This window comes from Macrobrachium rosenbergii, chromosome 28, assembly GCF_040412425.1.
Source record: "Macrobrachium rosenbergii isolate ZJJX-2024 chromosome 28, ASM4041242v1, whole genome shotgun sequence".
In the NCBI taxonomy this organism is placed as follows: domain Eukaryota; kingdom Metazoa; phylum Arthropoda; class Malacostraca; order Decapoda; family Palaemonidae; genus Macrobrachium; species Macrobrachium rosenbergii.
In genome coordinates, this window is record NC_089768.1 from 15,774,615 (window position 1) to 15,797,689 (window position 23,075).

Here is a 23,075-nt window from a genome sequence, read left to right on the forward strand (position 1 = left end):
ATGGCAAGGGATTAGGGCTAAGCATTGGCTCCTTGGACAAGTTGTTGCCTTCTTTCATCTTTTTTCATACAAGGCCCACTGGAGATGTCTGCCACCCAACACACTCCTCGCAGATAGCCTCTCTCTCGAACATTCTCTTCCCTGACAAGAGATAAAGTGTAGATTAACCATTATTCAGGACGTGAATTTGCTGCATGCTCTGCCTTTGCCCAAACAACGCCAAAATTCAGGCTTATTCTCCTCTACAGTTGCCATACTAACGCAAGAGCCTTGAAACGTAACGTACACAAAGCGCACCACAAACTAAGGAGGTTGACCTCATGGCTTGCACAGACTTTAACCTCAGCCTTTATTTTCTCAAGAATTGACAAATTTGGCAATCATCATGCTACAGGATTAGCACCAGCAAACGAGGACATGTGCGGCAGCAACACAAGAAGTAAAGCGCACATGGTAAGCAAGAAGAAAAAATCTCTGCATAAAATGGGAGAATGTGCAGTGACAACACAGCACACCACAGACTAAGGTTGACCACATGGCTTGCACAATATGAACGAAGAACGCACACACACTACGACCTCACCCCATAAACTAATGAATTTATGTAAATTTGGGAATCATCAGGCTACAGGAGGGGCACCAGCAAACTAGGGCAACATATATGCAGCTGCAACACAAGAAGTAAAGCATATGTGGCATGCACAAAGAAAAAATTGCAGTATAAAACGGGAGAACATGCAGTGGCAACTGAGTGCTATCATGGTTGAGAACAATCTAAATGAGCTAGGCTATCTCAGGTCATATAACTCCTATGCTTACCCATTAGGATTTTGTTTTTTCTAGTCAGTCAGTGACAGCTGAAGCGTCCCTTGTTCAATAAAGTCCATTTATGAAAAAGCAGATTCATATTCCTGTAGGAACAACATTTTTCTGTAACTATTTCAGCCAGCTGAGATAAATACAAACCAAGGGATAAATTAATAAAAACCTTGTGTAATATAAGGATTTTATTCAGTGCTAAACATCTCTGTTTCCACTTTATACAACACCATAACCAACAACTCTCACAATAGGACAAAATTATATCCAATGACCACATGAATGCTGAGATAAAAATTGTCTCTACTTAATATTTTCTGCAAAAAATATTCATTCACTGCCAAACTTTTCAACTTTTGAAAGTCATGCTAATGACATCCATTTTGTTGGAAACTAAAGCTAAACCATTTCTTGCAATGCAAATATATATAGTTATACAGCAAATACAATAAAATATAATTATGTAGTGGTTCTATAGTTACTGGAATTAAAGTACATAAATCATTTAAATGAAAATGAGACAAACTTTCTCCACAAAATAAACATACTTTACTTCTTAGATATCCTAAGTTGTTCTGACAAAGTAGGAAAAAATAATAAAACCAACCATCAGCAATTTTAGAAAGGACTAACAGGATGACAAAAGAAAATGCTGCACAACCTCTATGACTGTATCTTTATGCATATTACAATGCAGCTTTAATGTTTAAGTATGGATTATAAAATACATTACAGAGCCAAAACAGCAAAGGTAACTGTATATTTACCCATTCTATTATAACCATGGCAGTAATATGGTAAACAAAGATTTTTGGAAAATTTGGTGGTCAGCAATAAATGTGTACACTTTCTTCCTAGGAAGAAAGCCAAAGATGGAAAAAACCTTCTTCGGTTACTTTTCTATGGAAACAGAATAACCTGAGCACTAACACATCATAAGCTTACATTACATGGAAACTGACTGGAGAGCAGAAAATAAGGCAATACACTATCTTTATTGGTAATCATGAGCAAACTGAATCTGGTTTCAGACAATCTTAGTGCAACATAGAAAGGACCCACTGATATCAATAAAAAATGCCTAAGAAATATTGAAAGTAATCCTTTGTCACACTGCTGAAATCACATGAATTTGGTTCTACATGTACTCTTATGATATGGATCTTATTTGCTGCAGAACTGTGTAAAGCCAATGCTGGTGCTAAAACAATAGGATGAACTACTTAGCATACAAAATTTTGTATAATACAAAGTTCCATCAGCTGAAAAAATGAAATAATTACCTTAAAAGCCTTAAAGTTCATTTTGCTTTTGGGGTTGATTATATTTCATGCAGTAGGATATTGTTTTACAGCACACTGTGGGAAAGTATATATGTATCAGTAAGGAACTTATGAGAAAGATCCTTTAGCTTTCCAGTAATCAAATTACATCTGAGAAACACATCATTTTTAATTTATGTACTTGAGAATGTGTTTTCATTTAGTATGTGTTTATGGACAAGACAATTCTGATGAAAATTATGCATTCAATAAAATTAAAGTAATAAAAGTGAACAAAATACACTTGCTAAGTAGAGCCATCCAATAAAACATGGCACGTTTTCTGCAGTTTTTCAAAATATATCTTTCTATAATCCAAGCATCAACTATGTTCCTACTTATGATACATTACTTTTTTCTATTCTGGAAGATAAAAGTATACTAAAGTGGTAGATAGAATACATAAATGTATTTGAGACACTGACCTTTCTTTAATGCTATTTAGTATTGACCCAATTATTATGTAGTATCATGATTTCCTGAAAGTGCTGTTCATGAAATAAGTCTTCAGCATTTTTACAATTAAAGACAATTAGGAATATCCATAATATACTTTGTTGCTGTTTAAAATGGGCTTCCAACCAAATAATTTTATATTTAAAAACTTGGGCAAATATTGAACATCAAACTATGAACTGTACCTATTGTAAGATTTTCAACTTCAGTATACTCATCAGACAAGTTCTCTGAAGAAAACTGTGAAAGATCAAAGTCTATATTGAGCAAAAAAGTAATTGCTGGGACTTCTTGCTAAGTATTGAAATACCCACCAAACTGGCAATAAAACAGAATTATGGCAATGAAAATTGATATACTGTATTGAAATACAAATAAAAATGAAGAACCCTCATTGAAATGACATTATGTCCAGAGAGTGAGGTAGAACTGAGTAGTTATTAAATTAAATAGCTTGATAATAAAGGTGCCAGAAATCAGTTTTCATGAAACCTTGTATTAAAACACTCAAAATTAAAAACTGAATAAATTATGACGGACATCTCACGTTTTCTTCAAGAAAGCTTTCATTCCTTAAAAAAAAAAAAACTATGATCTACTCACACCAAATAAGCTGTAAAATTAATAAGAAATGAGAATGAGAATCTAGGTTTATATTCAATACTGAGAGCACTATGCCAACTACAGTATGTAAATTGCAATAATTTAGAAACAGATTTAAAGCTGTATATTTCAAGAACAATACTTAAAATAATTGCAACAATAACATGAAGCTCACTTTCACAGAGCCATATCAACTACATGTATTGCTGATAGGAAAAAATTTCATAATTTAACCCAATCACCAAATTCCAAAAATCCATGTATTTTTTGCAATGTATGTGTATATTATAAAAGTGTGCAGACATAGGTATATATATAAATGTTTATATGGAAATATACAAAAGCAACACACACAAGTCAAGGAAAATCTAGCATTAAAGCTTTTTATCTCCCTTATTCATTACATGAACCTACATACCAAAGGCAATGTGTCCAATAATCTAACCAATGGGGGGGAAAATCTCTTGTTTTATATCAAAGACATTACACTTCTCACACTGAAATGTTCCAATTGAAATGGACACAATATAAATGTACCTTGGTGTTATCTCTTTTTTTTTTTCTTAAAGATCTCACAGACATCTTACCAATGCTCAGATCTATTTGCTACATATTCACTTAAAAGGATTCGTTCTAATATCAGAAATTTACACACATTGGATGTGTTAAATTTACAACTTGTATGGTCTCAATGTCCCAGACAGTATCATCTGAGAATAGGACAATTATGTGAATGGTGAGAATTCAAGTTCCATTGGAGGCTGTTAAGAGAAAAAAAAACATCAATGCTAAATTCAAGTTAAACTAATGAATGTTGTTATAACATACAAACATGCATAAAAGTAATTTCTACTAATGGGAAATGCTTATTAAGTTATATCAAGTATATCAAGTAATAAGTTTAAAACATTTAGTATATTAAAGATTCAGATTGTTCCAATCACCAAAAGGACATTGTATAAAAATAAAAATATTTATTCTGAACACTGGTGCTGTATGAAAAGCATTTTCACCAGTGTATTACCTGTTACAAAAGAACTGAACAATACCTGTTATGTTTTTTTTATGGTTTACTTAGATTCAAAATCGGTAAAATAAAAATTCCCGAAACAATGTAACCATAGATATATATGCATGTAAGTATGTCTTACTATATACCGTACGTAGATTAAAACATACATTTCTGCATGTCCACACTCGTATTCATTTATTAGAAAATCCTACAATTTTTGACAAGAAACAATACTTTGGATATCTTAAAACCTTCATATGATTCAAATGGATATAATTTCTCATTCCTCTGCTGCTACACCAGTGTAGCTTTACAAGGAAGCATTAACCTAAAACCAAAGTTGAGGAAACCTGATCTGTTCTATTTGTATTCCAGAAATATTGAAAAATACCACTCCAATAAACATGACCAACCCTTATCATTCCCACAACTTGCTTCAGTTTTTAGCATGCACACCTATCATAGCACTGTAAACATTAACAAGGAAAATTCATCCAATTTGGAGACAATCATTAACATAAAAATCACTGGATACCAGTAATAACAAATTGTAATACAATAGAAATCTTCAAATATACACCATAATATAACATATTTTGACATTCAAAGCACTTTGCGACTAAGCAACTAGTTAAGACGCAATACACAACAAACATATCACGGAAACAACTGGTCTCAGGTTTGACAGTAGTGGAGGGTTCTGAAAAATAATTGTAGCAATAAATTTCACTACACCATAAACATATGTCAAAATTATGTTAAAGATCTAAACTCAAAATAAACCAACAATATAAAATGACATGGCTTTACATGTGCTCCTCAAAATGAGCTTTAAATTAAATTTTTAACCAATGACCTTTCACTGCTATATACAGTATTAGAATTGCACACCAGAAATTCCCAATCATTCTAAAAATAATACCGTTTCAAGAAAATACAACTCTTGGTCTATATGATGGGATCACCTGGTTACAAAGCATTCTCACAAAAAATTTTATTTAGCAAGGATTAGCAAATAGTTTCATTACAAAGGCTATCTATGTACAGTCTAACTGAATATATTCCAAACAATCTTATGTATTTTGTATGTACATGCAAATGTATCTTAGTGTACTGTAGATATGTACATGTGTATACAATTATACTGTATATGGTTGCTTATTTCTATGTGAAGTACAAATATATTACATGTCATAGTTTATCTAATGTTAGTTATACTGCATATAGAATGATACATCATCAACAAATTTACATCTTTTGAAGCAGTGACTGTAAACGCCACCATTTTAATGTCATGAATTCACACTCCAACCCCTCCATCACTGCCCTTACTAAGACATTACTTTGCACCATCATCATTCCTCACCTGCGTCTAGTTTCTCAGGTACTGTCTAAATATGATTGTAAAGGTATTTTGGGGAAACATATATACATGTTCATAAGGTTATTGAGCAATAAGCACTTCACAAAATAAAATAAAAAAAAATTGGGCCCTTATTTCACTGGCCTAAATATCACTACCTCTTCAGTGCACGTACCAAGTAAAGTGCTCGTAAGTATTTTGAGGTATGACATGTTTTCATATAAGAAGGCTTTTAAATCATTGGCCATATATAACAGCTGTATTATCCAAATATAACTTATAGAAATGCAGAGGTTACAAGATCCTTCTTATTTTGTTGTCGTGTCATGACCAACTTCTCAATCTGTATATTTCACAGCACAAATAACCTTTAAAAACTGAAGCCAGCAGTTTTATCATACTTCTGTATTTTTCTTGTTAAAAATTCTGTACAATCCAGTAACATATCTTAAGTAATAATTAATGTCTTTGGATTATTTCTAATTTTTGGATTGGATATGGTAAACGGTTGCCCAATGAGGGTGAGTCCGAGAATATGCAGAATTATTAGGACAAGTATTGTTAGCATCAATAAAATCACGAACAGTTTGCACAGGATCACGGATTTCCCTCACATCACGAGCTTCTCTGAGATCTCGAATTGTACGTAAATTTCGAACCTCTCGCACCTCATGCATGTGCTCCTGATCTCTTGATTCCCGGCCATGATCATGGCAAGCCGAGGGATCCCGTGAAAACTCTCGTTGCTGCTGATGATGATCCCTTGCATCTCGGTATTCTCTCATATCAATTTCACCTGGTTCTCTCTTTTCTATGGTTTCAGTGGGATTGGTGAGGTTTGTACGTTGCTCTTCAAACTGGGAAACACCTTGCCTGGGAGGGTCTCTTCGTTTCCTGTCATTATACATACGAGATGGGAATCTCCCATTGTGAGTAGATGATTCAAAGTGATGCAATGATGAATTGTGGCTTCCGTAAGTTGGTCGAATACCAACTGCTGGGTAAACAGTGTGTGGTGCTTGGGGTCCTCCAAAATTAGGCTGATGCGCAGCACCTATATTTGCAGTTACTGTTGCAGTTGGACAACAAAAATTTACATAAATGGATACTGGGTGCAAAACAGGAGATGTTTCACTTAAGCCAGCCATTGCAGGTGCCAACAAAGAGTAATCAATAGTGAGGGGCACATAAAAACTTCCATTCTGATTCAGGGCAAATATTGGAATTGTGCCACCAGGACCTTCTGTCATGTGTCGTGTTGGTGAAATTCTCCCACTGGGATGTTCATACTTTGGTGTTGGAGATGGAGTTCCACTATTCTTTTCGAGCATTGGGCTATCCTGACCATCCAGCATTTTTACTGACTCATTAGGAAACCCATCTTGGTAGGATGTTGGACGGGGTAAAAGACCTGTTGGCGTCACCCTGTCTTTTTCACAATCAGTGTAATTTCCACACGAGGATTCTGAATCCCTTCTCTTTTTACGGACTTGGTGAGACTGCTCAAGATCAGCACTAAATCTGTGCTTCATATTAGATTTGAATTTGTACATACGAACACTATCATCCCCACTAGAGGAATTATTAGAACTCAAGCCAGAGGAGTAACCAGATCTTCGATCAACACTCCCACCAGGTCCAGAATGCTGCTGAAGAATTTCTCTTAACTGACTCCCCATTCCTGAGCCACTGTCCAAGGCTGAGCTTGTAGACTTCTCATCTCTATCATCAGATCCAGGCCGCTCATCTGATCGATATGCTGATTCCTCTGTTGAAGGATAAAAGACAACTGTGAATTCAAATGACAATAAACTGCACATTTTTTAATATTCTCCCTCCCCAGTTGAATTTATTTTGTTTTGGTCTCCTATTTTCAGTGTGTGACATAAATATGACACTAACATAAGATAGATAAAACAAAATAATTATTATAATTAAAAATATGTATTACTAAAAACAAATCCTTTACATTTTCATTAATCAAATAATTAAAGAATCTGGAGTTCAGTTACTAAATGGTATGTGTCACTAAATGTCTGCGTACCTGACAACGACCCAGTCAAATAAAAATATCATCCCAACAAATATGTGCTTTGATTTGAAAAAAAAAAAGTATAGTGTATAGTGCTCATAAACCTAAGATCAAATAATCACCTATTATGAAAAAAAAAACACTAATATTTTAATCTTAAAACATGTGTAACTGTTTTTACCTTCAAAAGAAGTGAACAAATGTTATTTAGATTTTCCCATCTACATTTCAGCATTATACAGAGTACAAAGATTAAACATTATTGCTACAATGAAAGAATAAAAATCCTACTGATTAAGTTTATGCAGGACAAAAAGTAAGAAGTATCTACTATAGAAGAGACAGTCCCACTACGCTTACTGGCTTCCAATTTTATCATACAGTTTCTAAATGAAGACTGTCTTATCCTTCTGAAATGCAGAAAGCAATCTTTATGAGAAATAATAACATCTCGAGTAGCATCCAACATGTATAGTGACAACATCTGAGCAATGAATTCCACATTCATACAATATAGAAAAGGAAAAGTAAAAGAAAATTAACATTATATTCAAATATTAAAACTACGTATAATACTGTATATTAACTGCAAATACAATGGTAATGAAGAAAATATGTGCACAACACAACAGCTCAGAAAAGTTTTATATATGCTGGTTACATGTCAAGACATAAAAAAATGGAATAACTATATAATTTTTTTGGTAATGAGTCAGTCAGTCTTGGCGGGGAAGAATTTGGATGAAGATATACCTAATCTCTGTAAAATAACGTACTTTGATCCAAAGCAATAGCTACAGCTGTCAGTTAGGGAGTGTTATTGAGAGGCCCACTGTGACACTGAAGATCTGACAATGTTGTATGGGCAACCAAAAATGAATCTCCAAGGAATTACTAACTTGCCAGAACCAACATGTAATTTCTTCAGACACAAAATCAATTTTTCAGTAAAAACCCATTACTCATACATAGCCTATTCATACACTTGTCCCAATCCTTTGTTAAGGCATCCAAAAACTGTCTCTTCTTGTATTGTCTGAGCACCTGCTTAAGACCGTATAGTCTGGAGGTGGGAAATTAAGACAACAATAATGAGTTTGTATTGAGAAAAAAAATTCTTTCCTAAAAAATTACATTTTTCATAACAAACACATTATTTTTTCATAGCATGAAGAGTAAATCAGATGGGAGGGAACTGAGCTGCTGAGCTCCTGGGAGAGAGGAAGACCAAGGCCACAGACTCTTGGAGTGAACATGAAGTCTAGTGATGGACTGAAGCCATGTAGAAAAATAAAAAGAACTGTAATTGTATAGTTACTGATATCGAAGGGCCACTTGCCATCCGATTAAGGCACTGAAGCATGTCTAAAAATTTATACCTAGAGGGATGTCATTTTGAAATGGTTAAGATATGGTAGACTAATCTTTAGACCCTGATGTTCCAACCACCTGACCTGCTCCAACCTGACAAAACTGTGGCCCAAAAAGTAAAAATTTAAAAACTCATGGGTGGTATCTCATATAAAAGGTAGTAAAGGCGGACTGGAACAGCCATATGTCGCCATTTAAAAAGGCTGGATACTCAAGTTAGTTTAAAAAAATAATACAAAGCTGAAAGAGCCCTGCCCTCGTATTTTAATCTTAACTTGGACCGAGCTCTCATCAGAAGTTTTCTCAGATTTTCAGGATGAGTCTTCCAAGTCAGAAGAAACAGTATTCTTGGTAATGTTTCTTAATTCAGTGGTAGGAAGTAAAAGCCTCTCAGCTTAAGGGCTTGATAGGGGAGAGAGGTGATCATAAAGAGGTTCAACAGTTTTGTACTGTTGCCCTGGACATTGAGTTTTGGCCACAAGTCAGGCACAAATGCAAGTCAGTTCCATTTCTTGGACAGAGAGAGACTTTGGAAAAGGCAAAAAGTTCACTTACTGTGCTGAAGCAAAGGCATGGACAGTCCCTAAAAGTGAATCTTTAAAACTTCCGTCTAATCTTGGCAGGTGCTGAGGTATCCATGGACTTAAGGGATGAGCACACTGGGGGAACAACTTCTATTGCAGGTGAGGGCAAGCAAGTCTTCTTTGAATTTAAGAGTTCTGGTGGTCATGTAGATACTTAAAAGGAAAGGAAAGGTGTGGGAGGAAGCTTTGCAGGAAAGACCTAAAGTGAGGAATGCACTGGTAGATAGTTCGAAGTGTTCATCAATTTGAAGGCTAACACAAAAAGCCTAAATGATTCTCACAAACTCTCCCGTTTATTCCAGTATCTACTGACTACAACATCTGGAATCTTTGACCTCTGGAACCAAAGCTGTGATGATGCTTGGAGAAAGGGCTGGTGCTGGAGTTCCTATCTGGGAAGCCACTGAAAAGAGGAAGTGTGGTGCTGGTGTAAGCATGCTGAGAGGTTGAAGAAGGACAACGAGACTATGATTGAACAGATGAGTGTTCTGAAGCAGAAGACTTAGCCTTCTTCTTAGAGGGATCCCTGATCTACAAGTGGACACCTACAAGGCAGATATTTGTGAGGAGGTTGCACAGCTGGATATAGCCGTGCAGCAAGATCCAAGGGGCAACTGAAAGAGGTCACATGACTGTCACCAAAGTACCATTAGGAGACCTTTTCTTTTATTGTTTCCTTACTTGTGTAGTAGCTTCATTTGGTGGGCAACCAGTCCTAACATATGGAACAAGTAAGATTAAATGTACAGATTTAGCAGCTGTAGATCTTACAAAGATGGTGAGAACCACCACAAAAAAAATCAACCATGGAAGACCCACAAAACTTACATGGCAAACCTAATCATTTCACAAGTACCAGGGAGCCTTCTTCAAGACAACTGTTTACATTTCCATGCTTGCAGAAAACAGAACACTAGTCCAAAATGTCTTCACTGAAAGTCCTATCTTTCTTAACATCATTTCCACAGAAGGTCCTAATGATAAATAAAATTTGCCTGAAACTGTTCTCTCTAAATACCTTAAAAATGAGTACCAAGATAAATTAACGCAGGGGTGAAAATGAAGAGGCTAATGAAGATTGGATATCAAAACAAGGTCAAAATGACCAACAATGCATAAGAAGTGAGAGATAATCTTTTTTCTTTTCTATGTTTGGAGTGTCTACAGTTTCACACACATACACAAAAAGGCTATGTAAAAGTAAGTGGTTTTTATTAAATAAATAATTCATTTGATGTAGCAGTACCTGCAGTTTTTCCTTTTATACCAAATTTGGCTGAATATACTGGAGACTTCATTTTGCTGGTCCACAGACTCGCATATATCAGCTAATTTTCTTCACAACTGCTATGTTACGAATATTTTCTTAGGTTAATTTAATTCTATCTTCTGAGATAGGCTGCCATGCATGTAAGGCTCCTAACATTCTGTCTTTAGTAAGATAACCTTTTATGTAAGCTCAAGCACCAGTTTAGGGCTACTGATATTACTAAGGATATGTGCTGTGGAGATGATCACAGCATCACTTATTACTTGTTACTTTTGTTGTTTCTTTAATCCACTCATCATTTGATGGTGGTTTTTTTATGTAATGGTATATGTTCTAGTCTGTTTTTATCTTCAGTTGACTACAGGTGTGAGAAACATGCTTGGAGTCAACAAATTCGATTAGTTTAATCTCTTTCCTCTTCATATTCACCCTATCCTGATTCTGAGTAGGCAGTGTGAGGCGAGACTGTTTGGCAGCTATAACTTTGAATGAAATTTCAGTGCAACATTATACTGAAAGCTATTCTCTGCCTGTTTTATATTTTTGGAAGGGATGGTATGCATCATTCACCTTCCTTTCAGTCAAGTCATCTCTCATAAGCCTTCAGGGAAGTGGCCCATGCGAACACCTCTAGTTGTTGTTGTTTTGGGTCTACAGTATGTTTTAGCTGGAAAATTTGTACTCTCCATTATACATCTGTAACCAAATGCTTACCCTCCAGAAATTGACTGATCATGTACCAAAAACAAACTTTTTTGGAATTCAAATGTCTCGCTTCTAATATAGGTGCAGTATGTAATTTTTTGTTTTATGCAACCTAGCTTGGTCATTCATCTAGAAGTATGTCTTGGGTGAAGCATAATTATTTATACAGTAAGATTTTAAGAATTATGGCTACACCAACATTTACTATTTTGCATCAATGCATCGGTTTCTCAACAGGTATTCCTTCTTTGAGTTCTTAATGATGAAAAGAATGGTTTACTCTAAAAAGAGGGTAAATACTTTTATTTTAACTACATTACTTTTTAATTAAAAAAGTAGGTTGCTGTGCTAGTACAATCTAGCTTTATTGGTAAATGTTTACTGACACTGAACAAAGTTTTCCTGTGGGCGTTGTTTTCATTATGACAACTGGACTGAACAGTAAAAATGAATCTAAGCCACATTTTTGTAACGGCTGATAAACGAGGTCTCTGATGTGCTTACACTTGCCAGTTTATAGCTTCACACGGGAGGCATTTATAATTTTGTCATAACAAGACAGCAACAGCTGTTCTGTAATATAAATCCTTGGGTGTATCTGTCATATAAATTTAGTATTATTATTGAATATGGCTTTGTTTACTTCTTAATGGAATAAACAATTTCTGGCTCATCTTTGTTGATAGTAGCCTGGTGATCATATTTCTACATATTTTTTTTTTATAAATGATCCTTTTTGTTGCAATATCTCTGCAAAACCTACTGATTACCATAACAGTTCAAGTTACATGCTGCTTTGTACTAGTTGCCACAAAATGGAAAAGGGCAATGAATAATTTATCAAAACTGCAGAGGGGTGACTATAATAATTCAGTATACAGTGAGAGAGAGAGAGAGAGAGAGAGAGAGAGAGAATGCCTAGGCCTTAGTGAAGCAGTTCATTAACCTTGCCTATTAACCAATCACACTGTGCCCTAGAGTAATACCCAACTTTTCCATCCATTTATAAGTACTACAAGAAGGAAAACCTTGAGAAAAATTTAAAGCACTATCATTAAGATAATTATAGCACAACCAGCTTTAACCTACAATGTTAGCATTATATATCAATAGTTATACTGTATATAGTAGTATTCCTCTTAATGAAAAAAACACTAAATTCTTCACTTTATGTCAAAATGATTATGCAACCACATTTCTTGTTTTCTTGTATTTACCCTGTTTTGTGAAGTAAAGCACTCTTATTTCTTGGGGTCACTTTCCTGTACAGTAATGCTACAACCTTTTTTTCATTTTTAACAAGAGTTTTATTCCTTTGCAATATTTATATTTACTAATACAGCAATTTGATCATTTTGCCTTGGACCTCTCTAAACTAGAAACCATAGTAATAAAATAAAATTAAAAAGGAGTGAGACAACCCCAAAAATACTTAAAAAAAATGATTAGGAAAATTTTGGATAAGAAAAAGAAAGAGTGCTACTTCCCTCTTGAAAACATGCACCTCTGCTTTTTCAATTTAACTTTAGAAACTGATACATTATTCCGTAAGAAACATTGTCTAAAAATACCAGCAGTATGTAGAAAGCCTACAAAATAAAGTTTCAATATTTCATGGGTAAAAACCACAGTTTTACATCTACCTTTACTGCTATCAATAGATGGGAATATGGCTTGAAATGTGTCAATGTTATGCAAATGGGTGGATAGCTTGTGATGCAAGTTGCCAGTACAGTACTATGTCTATAAATGCACACAAGCAAGAAATTATATCAATTAGCTGCATCAGATTTAACTCTATACTGTATTCAATATTCCTGTAAAGTGCACATACTGTATAATGGACATTGGGTACTATAACAGTATAATATTGCACTGTACAGTATAATAGTGTAACAATAATTTAGTCCATATATCATAATACTATATTCCTGTCTGCATAATTTAATTAATTTCTATACCTGACTGTGTCACTTCTACAGAAGAAACCCCCAGTGTAAAGGTGAAACAGTTGAATGGAGTTTTCCATTTTCTATGAACTTCACTTGTTTTACTTATTTGCTTCGATAGAAAACATTCCAATTACTGTTAATGCTATTGTATGGAGTAAAGAAATCATAAAGGCTGAAAACACTGACCAAAACTAAGACACATACAGTAGAGAAAAATTTTTTTACAATAATTTATATGAAGGGAAATTATGCTTTCTGAACATTCACCTGTGCCAAGGAACTGGAAAAGAATTTTAATGAAGGAACAAAATACCAGTGGGTAATGAAAGGCTTTTATAGGAAAAAGGAAATGTGTTGAGCAGATCACTAACGAGTAGAAACAGGTAATTACACATCACTTAAAATCAAAAGCCTCAAGAAAAGGAGTTACACTAGTATTTCTCTGGTAAGTAAATGCTAAAAACTAACAGCAAAATACCCAGTCAACAACTGAAAAAAAGAGAATGAACTTGCTGGTGGACATATCATTTGGTGTCCAGGACATGAAATCCTCATGTTACAGATTAGGGGCCTGGTTACTATTAAGGGACTAGTGGGATTTACTCCTGATAAACCCTTATTTCAGATCTATTATATCCTCCCAGATGTCATTACCTACATGCTGAAATGCCAATGTACATACCAGCATATTAGTGCTTTGCATTCCTAATGCCTTAATGTGGAGCTGCTTGCAGAATACACTGGTGTACTAAAAATAAAGTAACACACAAGCACATAATTTCAATGAATATCAAAAACATGTTCAGAAGATTTCCACTGCTCAGATCATTAGCACAATCTAGAATGAGGTCAAAGATCATATGCTGCACTTGAACATTCTAGGAAATGTGCTTGTATAAAATAAATTCTCTCATACTGCAGAACTGTGTGACCTTTTCATTAAGGACAAGTAATTTTGCTTCCAAGGTGAAGAGTGCAGATACAGACTCTTTAATCTTGTTTGTAAACATGCATATGGCTGCTGTTGAAGTCAGTTTTTCATAGAAACTGGAAACACTACCAAAATCTGGTACACAGATGACACCCTTATCACCATTTGGAATGATCAGGATCCTCAAAATCTAGTACATGTCTGTTTTCAATGCAATCTATTGTTGGTTTTCACAATGGCAAAGTGGCCCGTCCACTAATTTTTGCTAGTCATTTATTACCTATCGTCCAATCATCTGAGCTACAGTACTTCATTCTAAATCTTCTGAATTTCATTGCACTTGCACAGTACTCAAAACTCCACTTGAAGCACAATAATGAGTTATCAAAAGTCTAAAAGTAACCTTATTCTGACTGCCATGTGAGACTAACTGGTATACCCATGAGAATTTACCTCTTTCCTGAAAGAATCCTACCTCAGTCTCCTTTCTTAAAAAGGTTTCTGGCTACTGCACTTATAAATGCTGGCAGGTCCTACCATCTATTTCTGTCTACTAGACTCACTCTACACTGACATTTGGTAACAAATTAAGAACACATGACTAAGTGAAAACACTAATGAAAATTATACCATCTTATTACCTTCCCATAACTTAAACATATTCGCTTACAGTGTATAACAGATGCATATAGTCAATGAATTTAATTTCACTAAATAAAACAGCACCCATGATACTCAGAAAGGTATATATCAATCACAGCAACTTTAATGCATGTACTTTACATCAACAATATGACTGATACACTACAGGGTATCAAAATGCACAATCAGGCCACAGTCACTTAACAGTCAACTATAAAAACACTGTAAAAATGCAGCAAATCTGTTTAATGCAGATGTTATCCATAAAAGACTACCAAATTGATACTGCTTTTCATTCAAGAGATCCTTTATTCCCTGCACATACACACTGTAGCAACTTATATCATCAGCTAATTACATAGTTGGGAATCATGAAATTCTTTTGTTTTTGACTTCATTCCCAACCAGAATTAGCAGTGAAGGTAACTGTAAAACCATGGTTTGTACTTATGTATGAAAGTCTACCCCATAATACTACACAAAATACTAGACTGGTTTCAAGGACTATACTGTGTACTGTCAAGGCTTATCATTACAGACTGAGTGATGAGCCCTTTGGAAACCAATAACATAAAGACTAAATTGGCTGTTAAAAGACTAAATTGGCTGTTAAAATACAGTTCATAAGCTAAACAGAATGGGTGGCTTTTATCATGCTGTAACACTTGGCAACATCAATTTTCTTACCTTTCATTTCTGCACCATGGAAGAGATTTTCATTCTTCGTGATTATTATTAAATATTGCCAATGCCTTTAAAACTATAGTAAACATAATTAAAATAAAACAAAATTTAAATAAATAAAAAATGCTAACTTATCAAAACTAAAATGTTCCTTTCCACTTGAAATTAAAACATTTTTTCTTGACTTTGGGATGAAGTATTGCCATAATAAAATCCAAGACTACTGACTGTTGAAACTTTTAAAAACTTTTAGTCTTCACTTTCATACAACTGCAATAGATTCTTTTGAACTCATCAAACATGGGATAACTCAAAGACTGCATTTGAATGACATTCAACATGCACTGGTCTCTTAATAACTCTCAAGTGACATTACTCAGTTGCTGGTTGCACAAGGCTTTGGAAACAAACATGCAATGCAGGTCTCTCAAATTACTTGTTACTGCAATTATGGTAGTAATAAAAATTTTGGGGAAATTTTAAACCAACATTATTAGCAGTATCAAAAAAAAAGCATGAGAGCTTTCCTCCTTTTTTTGACTTATTTATGATCAAAAGGAAAGTAAAATAACATTAGTAGTTATGTAATGCTGCAAGCTCAAATGAAAATATTATCATCTTGAAAGAAGTTTCCCAGGGACTAAAGTAATAATGGATTTGGGAAATTACAATGTAAATAACAAAAATACTAGAAATCTTATATTAGATAAAATAGAAGAGCGAGGTGGGACTGCTCTCTTTAGAAAGTAATAGGGAAATACACCACTAGTGGCAGCAGTAGAATGCTAAAGACCCAAGTTGAAATGTTGTGATTTGCTACCTCCAGCATTCCAGCAAGAGCTTTTTGTCAAATTTTGGCATGTTAATTATCTTGAAAAATTTTGAGTTGATGTCAAAAGCAAAAAGAGCCCTGGCATGGTGGACATTTCCAAAAGTGCCTCTCTCATAATTACCAACTACATGATCTTCAGTTTTTATTTTCTTAGATGACTGAAAACAAAGATGGATGAGATGTAGTAAGGCAACATCAGCGCAATGTACAGGCTAAACACTTAGTACAAGAGAAGAGATAAACAATTAAGAATACTGTATGTACCTATCAGCCACCATAAAATCATTATTCTCCCAAAAAGAAAATAAAGAGAGGAAAAATGCCCAATTGAATATGATTACCAGGCCAGCCAGATCTCTTGCAAACAACAACATTAACCTTTGCGTTCCTTCTTTGGGACCAAAACTGCTGCTCAATTTTCCATATGGGATTTCAATTACCTCCCTGCTTCCGCTGCATCGTATCATTAAAAAGGATATCAATATCCAAGCAGAGATATATTGAAATCTTTCATAAAGTACATGTCAGGGAAAGCTAACCCATCATGAGCCCAAGAGGAAAACAAGGGTTTCACAAATCAAATTTCTAATACATTATTGCCTTTATATCCTTTGACTGCTAATAAGGAACAAATGACAACTCCCTTGAGCCTTGCGCATTACCTGTGACAAGAGTGTCCTTACTCTCGGAAGCATGGGTCGAGCCATTACCGTTGCCGTCGCTGGATGATCCAGTAGATGAGCTATTTGCATGGTAGCCACTTGAAGTTGAAGAACTGGCCCCACTTTGACGTGTGACATATCCCTCACCTAAAAAGAATAGAGGGATATTTAAATCAACTTTTACTAGCACTTATCCTTTCATTCTTTAATACAACATTAACTGTTGTAGTAATCTGAAAGTTCAGAAAAATATTCTAATTTAAAACATTCTAGAAAGGTAACTTATCATGCATCCAATGTTGAGCATTAGCTTTTTCAGGTTAAAGCTGCAAACTATACTTTGTATTTATCCATCTATCTATATTCATCAATACTTAAGCCATTTCCTTACTAGGAAAATAAATATAATTGTCACAATTACTTTCATCCTTTAACTGATAAACCAATCATGATTCTGTTCAAAATGCTTGAAAAAAATGAGCTAATCCATATGCTAGTAAAGGAGAATCATAAGAAGTGCAATAATCCTACCACACAAGCTGTTTCCACCTGTAACTGCTCCGGGCTTCTATGCTTCCCTGGTATTAAAGCCCTTATATTCTAACACACACTACCTACCCAGCACATTCTCAGACTCGATACTATGCCACCTCGACAGGCTCCACATTTTGGCTCTCTTATATTTAAGAGATGCATTTAATTTCAACAAAACCACCTTACATCCTACTTATGCCTTTAGTAGACTCTACTCACTTCTTCAACGCTTTTTCGCAAAGCTCCTGCTATCTCCTTTGTCTCACTTGTTGCAAAACTCACCTCAACTCTCATTCTACCCTATCAGTTACTTTTACTCCCAGACATCTAAATGAATCTACCATCCATGCTATTATCCAATGACCTATTTTCAGAGCTGCTTTTTTCCTTGCTCTTGCTAATATTAATTTTCACATTTCTTATAAATACTCCCTCTCTTTCGCCAGTCTGCAAACATCAGCTACGCCACGCCCATTCACATTCACCTACTTCCCCAATACCCCAACCACAAGAATATCAAACAGCCACAGAGGCATATTGCACCACCTTCTACAACAAACAATTCCCTCTCCTATTCACATCTTCTATTACAAGCACTTCTTTTATCACAAGAACTTCCAACTGAACAGAAATAAGAGATGATCTGGAATATGGATTTTTAGTATAAGACTTTTTACCCCATGGCTTGCATCAAAAAAGAGATTTATAAGTTGGTATCTCCTTTTCATTCTGACAAGCTTACAAAAAATGAAGTGTGAACTCTCAGAATCTCAGTAATAGTTTTGTTCTAAGGCTAAAGCATTTGATTTACTGAATTCCTAGCTACTGTAAATAGAAGCATTGAGATGGCAATGAATTAATAAGTATACTAGTGAAAAAATTTTTAAACGTTTTTGAATCCCATAGAAAGCATCTCATATTCAAGATGCAGTTTTAATTAAAAAACAGAGTTACTTTGCAAATTCCAGGCAAAATACAAAGTTCTTTGGTTGACTCGTGTAATGGTTTGGTACAGAATTGAGAATCACACAAGTCATCACAATCCCTGCCTCCATTGTAATTTCATGAATTTGTTTCGGGATTGTCGTGTAAGTGAATATAGTATACATACTTCCCCTGTTTTAATGAATATAGTATACATACTTCCCCTGTTTTAATTTACAACATACCACTGTTAAGCTAACTTCTTTGTCTGCAAATGAACAATGACAGTAGAGCAGAGATAAAGTCTAAAATTCTGTCATGTGATGTGTATTATCTAGGAGGACACCTGCAGTCACAAAAAATGACAATGCGTGACCTCTGCCTGTAGACAGCCTTCCATAAGTTACTCCAATACCTGGCAGAGTCAATCCTAAGCATTGCTAGGCATTCAAAATCCATTAAGTAAAGATTATGTTAACAGAGAACTTTTCAAAGATAAAATTTATTATTGTGCTGATAAATCTCTAAATTTTACAGTTATTATTTATATAACTATGCACATACTGGCAGACAGACAATTTGGTGGATACACAAACAGGTAGTAAAAAAATAAGACAGAAATTCCCGGTCTTGGACAGACCAAAAATAAGTAAGAGGGTATTAAAAGCCGACCTGACTTACTGTTGAGGATCTTTTCACAGTGTTTGGTGAGGTGGTTCATAAGTCTCACGCACAGCGAATCACCTGAGAAGAACCCTTCCGACTCAACCAAGAACTGCATGGTTTCAGACAGACACTCTTGGTACCCCATATGGTATTGCTCTAGTTGGTTCCCCGTGCGTTCTTGCTTTGTCGTCACGTCGCAATTCTCTGCAAAAATAAAAAAAGTATCAATTCACAATACCGTATAATATTTTCAGGACAAAATATTGAGTTTCTACTTGCTACAGCGTAAGATTATCAGAGGTCTTATGCTAATCTCATAAATGTTTATTGTACATCAGAAAAAGGGGGAATGGAAAATTGTGAAGTTTCTGTAAAATCTTGCCAGACATGCAGTCTTGAAAGTTCCCTATTTTCAGTTTTCCATAACTCTCATTAGGTCTTTACATGTATTCACAACCGCATATCTTTTCATGTGGCTCACAACCAACCCCATTTAAAAATATTTGATTAAAGACCTCACTCTAAAACAATGAAAAAAAAATTATATATCTAATGTATGTATGTATGTATGTATGTATGTATGTATGCATGAAACAAATGTCAATTCATTAAAAAATTATTTGTTTACCATTTAGAACATTTTTATTTATATTAAGGATAATCAACGGAAATCTGTCAGATTTAGTATTTATTATACACATTACTGTTCTTAAAAATACTCCTATTTAATTAATCTAATTATAGATTAATAAGTAAGATACATTCATGACTGTTTCAAAAATTACCTAATGACCCATAATACAATTTTCTCAATTTCAGTGGTGACCAGAAATAAGATCTTAATCCACATCAACCAACCTACCTACTCTCAATTTCCTTTCCAGTGCCGATTGACCTCATAGGTCCCAGTGCTTGGCCTTTGGCCTAAACTCTATATTCCATTCCATTGCAATCAACATCAAGATATACTGTATAACTTTTTGCATCTCTCAGACAGCCATCTACAAAATTTACATTAGATGGTGATAAGAACTGAAGCATTGAACATTCCCCATAAGTTATGGAAGGACTTTCAAAACTCCAAAAATGTCTGCCACTGTGGAGAGACCACTCCAACTGATGCCCATCCGATCCAACACAGAGTGTGATCAAGTTAAAATTTACAGATAGTTTACAAAAACAGATCCCTCTTCATATGGGTATGGAAAAACGAAATTGTTCTAATTTTTGGATGCGCTTGTTGTCCATTAAAATGTTGTCCAAAAGGAGATTATTATTCCTTTAATGTTTTTTTTTATTCTCTTACGCTTTACTGTAATCAACATGATATACACTAGAGAGGTTTGCCCAGTGGTATCTCAAAATTTGTTCAAACCTTACAATAGCTTCCTTAAAGCCTGTACACACATTGGTCACACGTACACTAAAACATAATATACACCTAAGCGTCTTCATATAAAAAAACAATCCAGAGGGAGGGACTTCATACAAAACAAAACTAAGTTAACATAAAAACTTATAAAACAACTATTGCATTCACACTTACCAATCTGGTTGCATGCGTGAGCCTGTAGATGCTTCATGTACTTGATGGCCATTTCGATGATCTCTGTCTTTTCAATGCGACCTCGACCTTTCTTGAGGTAGTACGTCGGTATGAGGCGACTCAGGTCGGCCAGACAGTTGTTCATCCGATCCCGTCGTCGCTTCTCGATGATCCGATGCGACAAGGGATCCTGCAAGGTAAATGACAGTTACGTTAGTATGAGTATGAGTGCTCCTACATATCAACATGGAGAGTCCTTATGCTAAAAAAATTAGCAGCAATAAGGATGGATGTTTAATAGACATTAAGAAATTATATATATATATATATATATATATATATATATATATATATATATATATATATATATATATATATATATATATATATATATAAAACTTTACATCTTTCAGTCTGGGGGAAACAGTGTGTAGCTGAAACGTGAGAGAGAGAGAGAGAGAGAGAGAGAGAGAGAGAGAGAGAGAGAGAGAGAGAGAGAGAGAGAGAGAGAGAGAGAGAGAGAGAGGCATCCTTCACGAGTCAGAACATGACAATTTAAACTTTATCTTATTGCATGCTATTCTGACATCTTTGAAACTTGGGGTCACCTACAGTACACTGGTTAGGCTACGGCCTCAGTCTTTCTGCTAAAAATATCAATAACCACTCAAGCACGGATCCAGAGAAGATAAGAGATTCAAATGCAAAAGTAAGATACTTTAAGTCATTTTCCCTAATTGGAGGTGGTTCAACAGGTAAAAAAAAAAAAATACAAGAGGTCATTATCACATGCATACTTTAACTATTAAATCATGCACGAATCCCCGCGGCAGAAAACTTCTACATCCTTATGCAGCTACATGGAAGGGTCATCAAAAGCGGACTGAACCACTGACTAAACCCCACCTTAAACAACTGGGCCACTCAACTCTATCACTGTTGCAATCCTGAATATTTTACCCTTCCTTTCCCAGTGCCGCTTTTAAGCCACTTACCCGGCAATTCCTAGGTCTTCCTCTTTCATTCCCGACACTTCCCAATTATACACTTTTTACCAACCTATCGTCCTTCTTTCTTTCTCAAAACAACATCTGGCTCATCCTTCACCAGTGCTAACCTTTTTTCCTATTATGCACTTCTACATTTCTCATCCCATCAGTTCTTCTCACGCTACATACACTACAAAAAGCAATTCATTTCAGCAGCTTCAACTTTTTATTCGCATTCAGCTTCCACCTTCATTTCACGGAGGACTGGCTCAACTATTCTTTCATAATTTTTTTTAGCTTATTTTCCATAGACTACCAACGTTCATTCTCAAAATTTTACACACACTCTTCAGTGACTTCTCTCATCCTATTATCATTCGTTAAATTTACTCCCAAATAATATACCATAAATCATCTGCCTTCATTTTACCATCATCCATGCGCGCATTTTTTTTGCCCCCACTCCCTAGTTTCCATTTCTTCTGATAGATACCTTTATTCTTCTTCGCCTCTGCTCTCAACTTCCTCCTCCTGCAAACTTTCAAACTCATAGCTTTTATAGTTTCTCTTTACAATCACCAATTAGTATTGAACCACTAGTAAGCACCATCCATTCCCCACACCATTCACGACTCCTTTTCTAATATATGTTTTTTTCATCTACACACACTATAATATAATATATATATACTGTATATACATATACATGTGTATGTATGTATGTATCTGTGTGCGTGTATGTGTGCTTGCATTAATGTATATATATATATATATATATATATATATATATGTGTGTGTGTGTGTGTGTGTGTGTGTGTGTGTGTGTGTGTGTGTGTGTGTGTGTGTTTGTATGTGTGTCCTCGCCTGCTTGCTTGCGTGTCTGTGAGTCATTCAAGGGGAAATTTCAAGAGAAGATATCATATATAATTCATTACTAAAACTAGTTTCCGTACAATAAAAAGTAAGTCCTAATAGATTAACAACAAATTTAACCTAAGACCGACAAAAGGCAACCTTGCATCATGATGAAAGCTGAATGAATCTATTCCACATATTCATGGGTGCCCAGTGCCCTTACCACAGACTAGGTGAACAGCCGTCTGTCAGCACCTAGACCCGCTGGAGTACCTCAAGAGATCGCCGGTAAGGTCAGCGTGGCTTAGCACGTGACTCCGT

The 23,075-nt window shown here is 35.1% G+C and overlaps 1 protein-coding gene across 12 annotated transcripts in view; it reads right to left on the reverse strand.

The window, feature by feature from the left end:
• Positions 1 to 989: 989 nt before the first annotated feature.
• LOC136854075 (transcription factor cwo-like) overlaps positions 990 to 23,075 on the reverse strand; it is a 220,957-nt gene continuing 198,871 nt past the window's right edge. For 3 of the 12 annotated variants that reach the window (XM_067130206.1, XM_067130203.1, XM_067130196.1), the window contains 4 exons: positions 20,911 to 21,100; positions 19,380 to 19,568; positions 17,241 to 17,387; positions 990 to 7,343 (listed from right to left, as the gene is read on the reverse strand). In XM_067130206.1, the coding sequence (XP_066986307.1) occupies positions 6,055 to 7,343; positions 17,241 to 17,387; positions 19,380 to 19,568; positions 20,911 to 21,100 (1,815 nt within the window). In that variant the 3' untranslated portion in view covers positions 990 to 6,054. Of the gene's footprint in view, positions 7,344 to 17,240; positions 17,388 to 19,370; positions 19,569 to 20,910; positions 21,101 to 23,075 lie in introns of all 12 variants that reach the window. The other 9 variants (XM_067130205.1, XM_067130202.1, XM_067130195.1 and 6 more) reach the window with 5 other exon arrangements.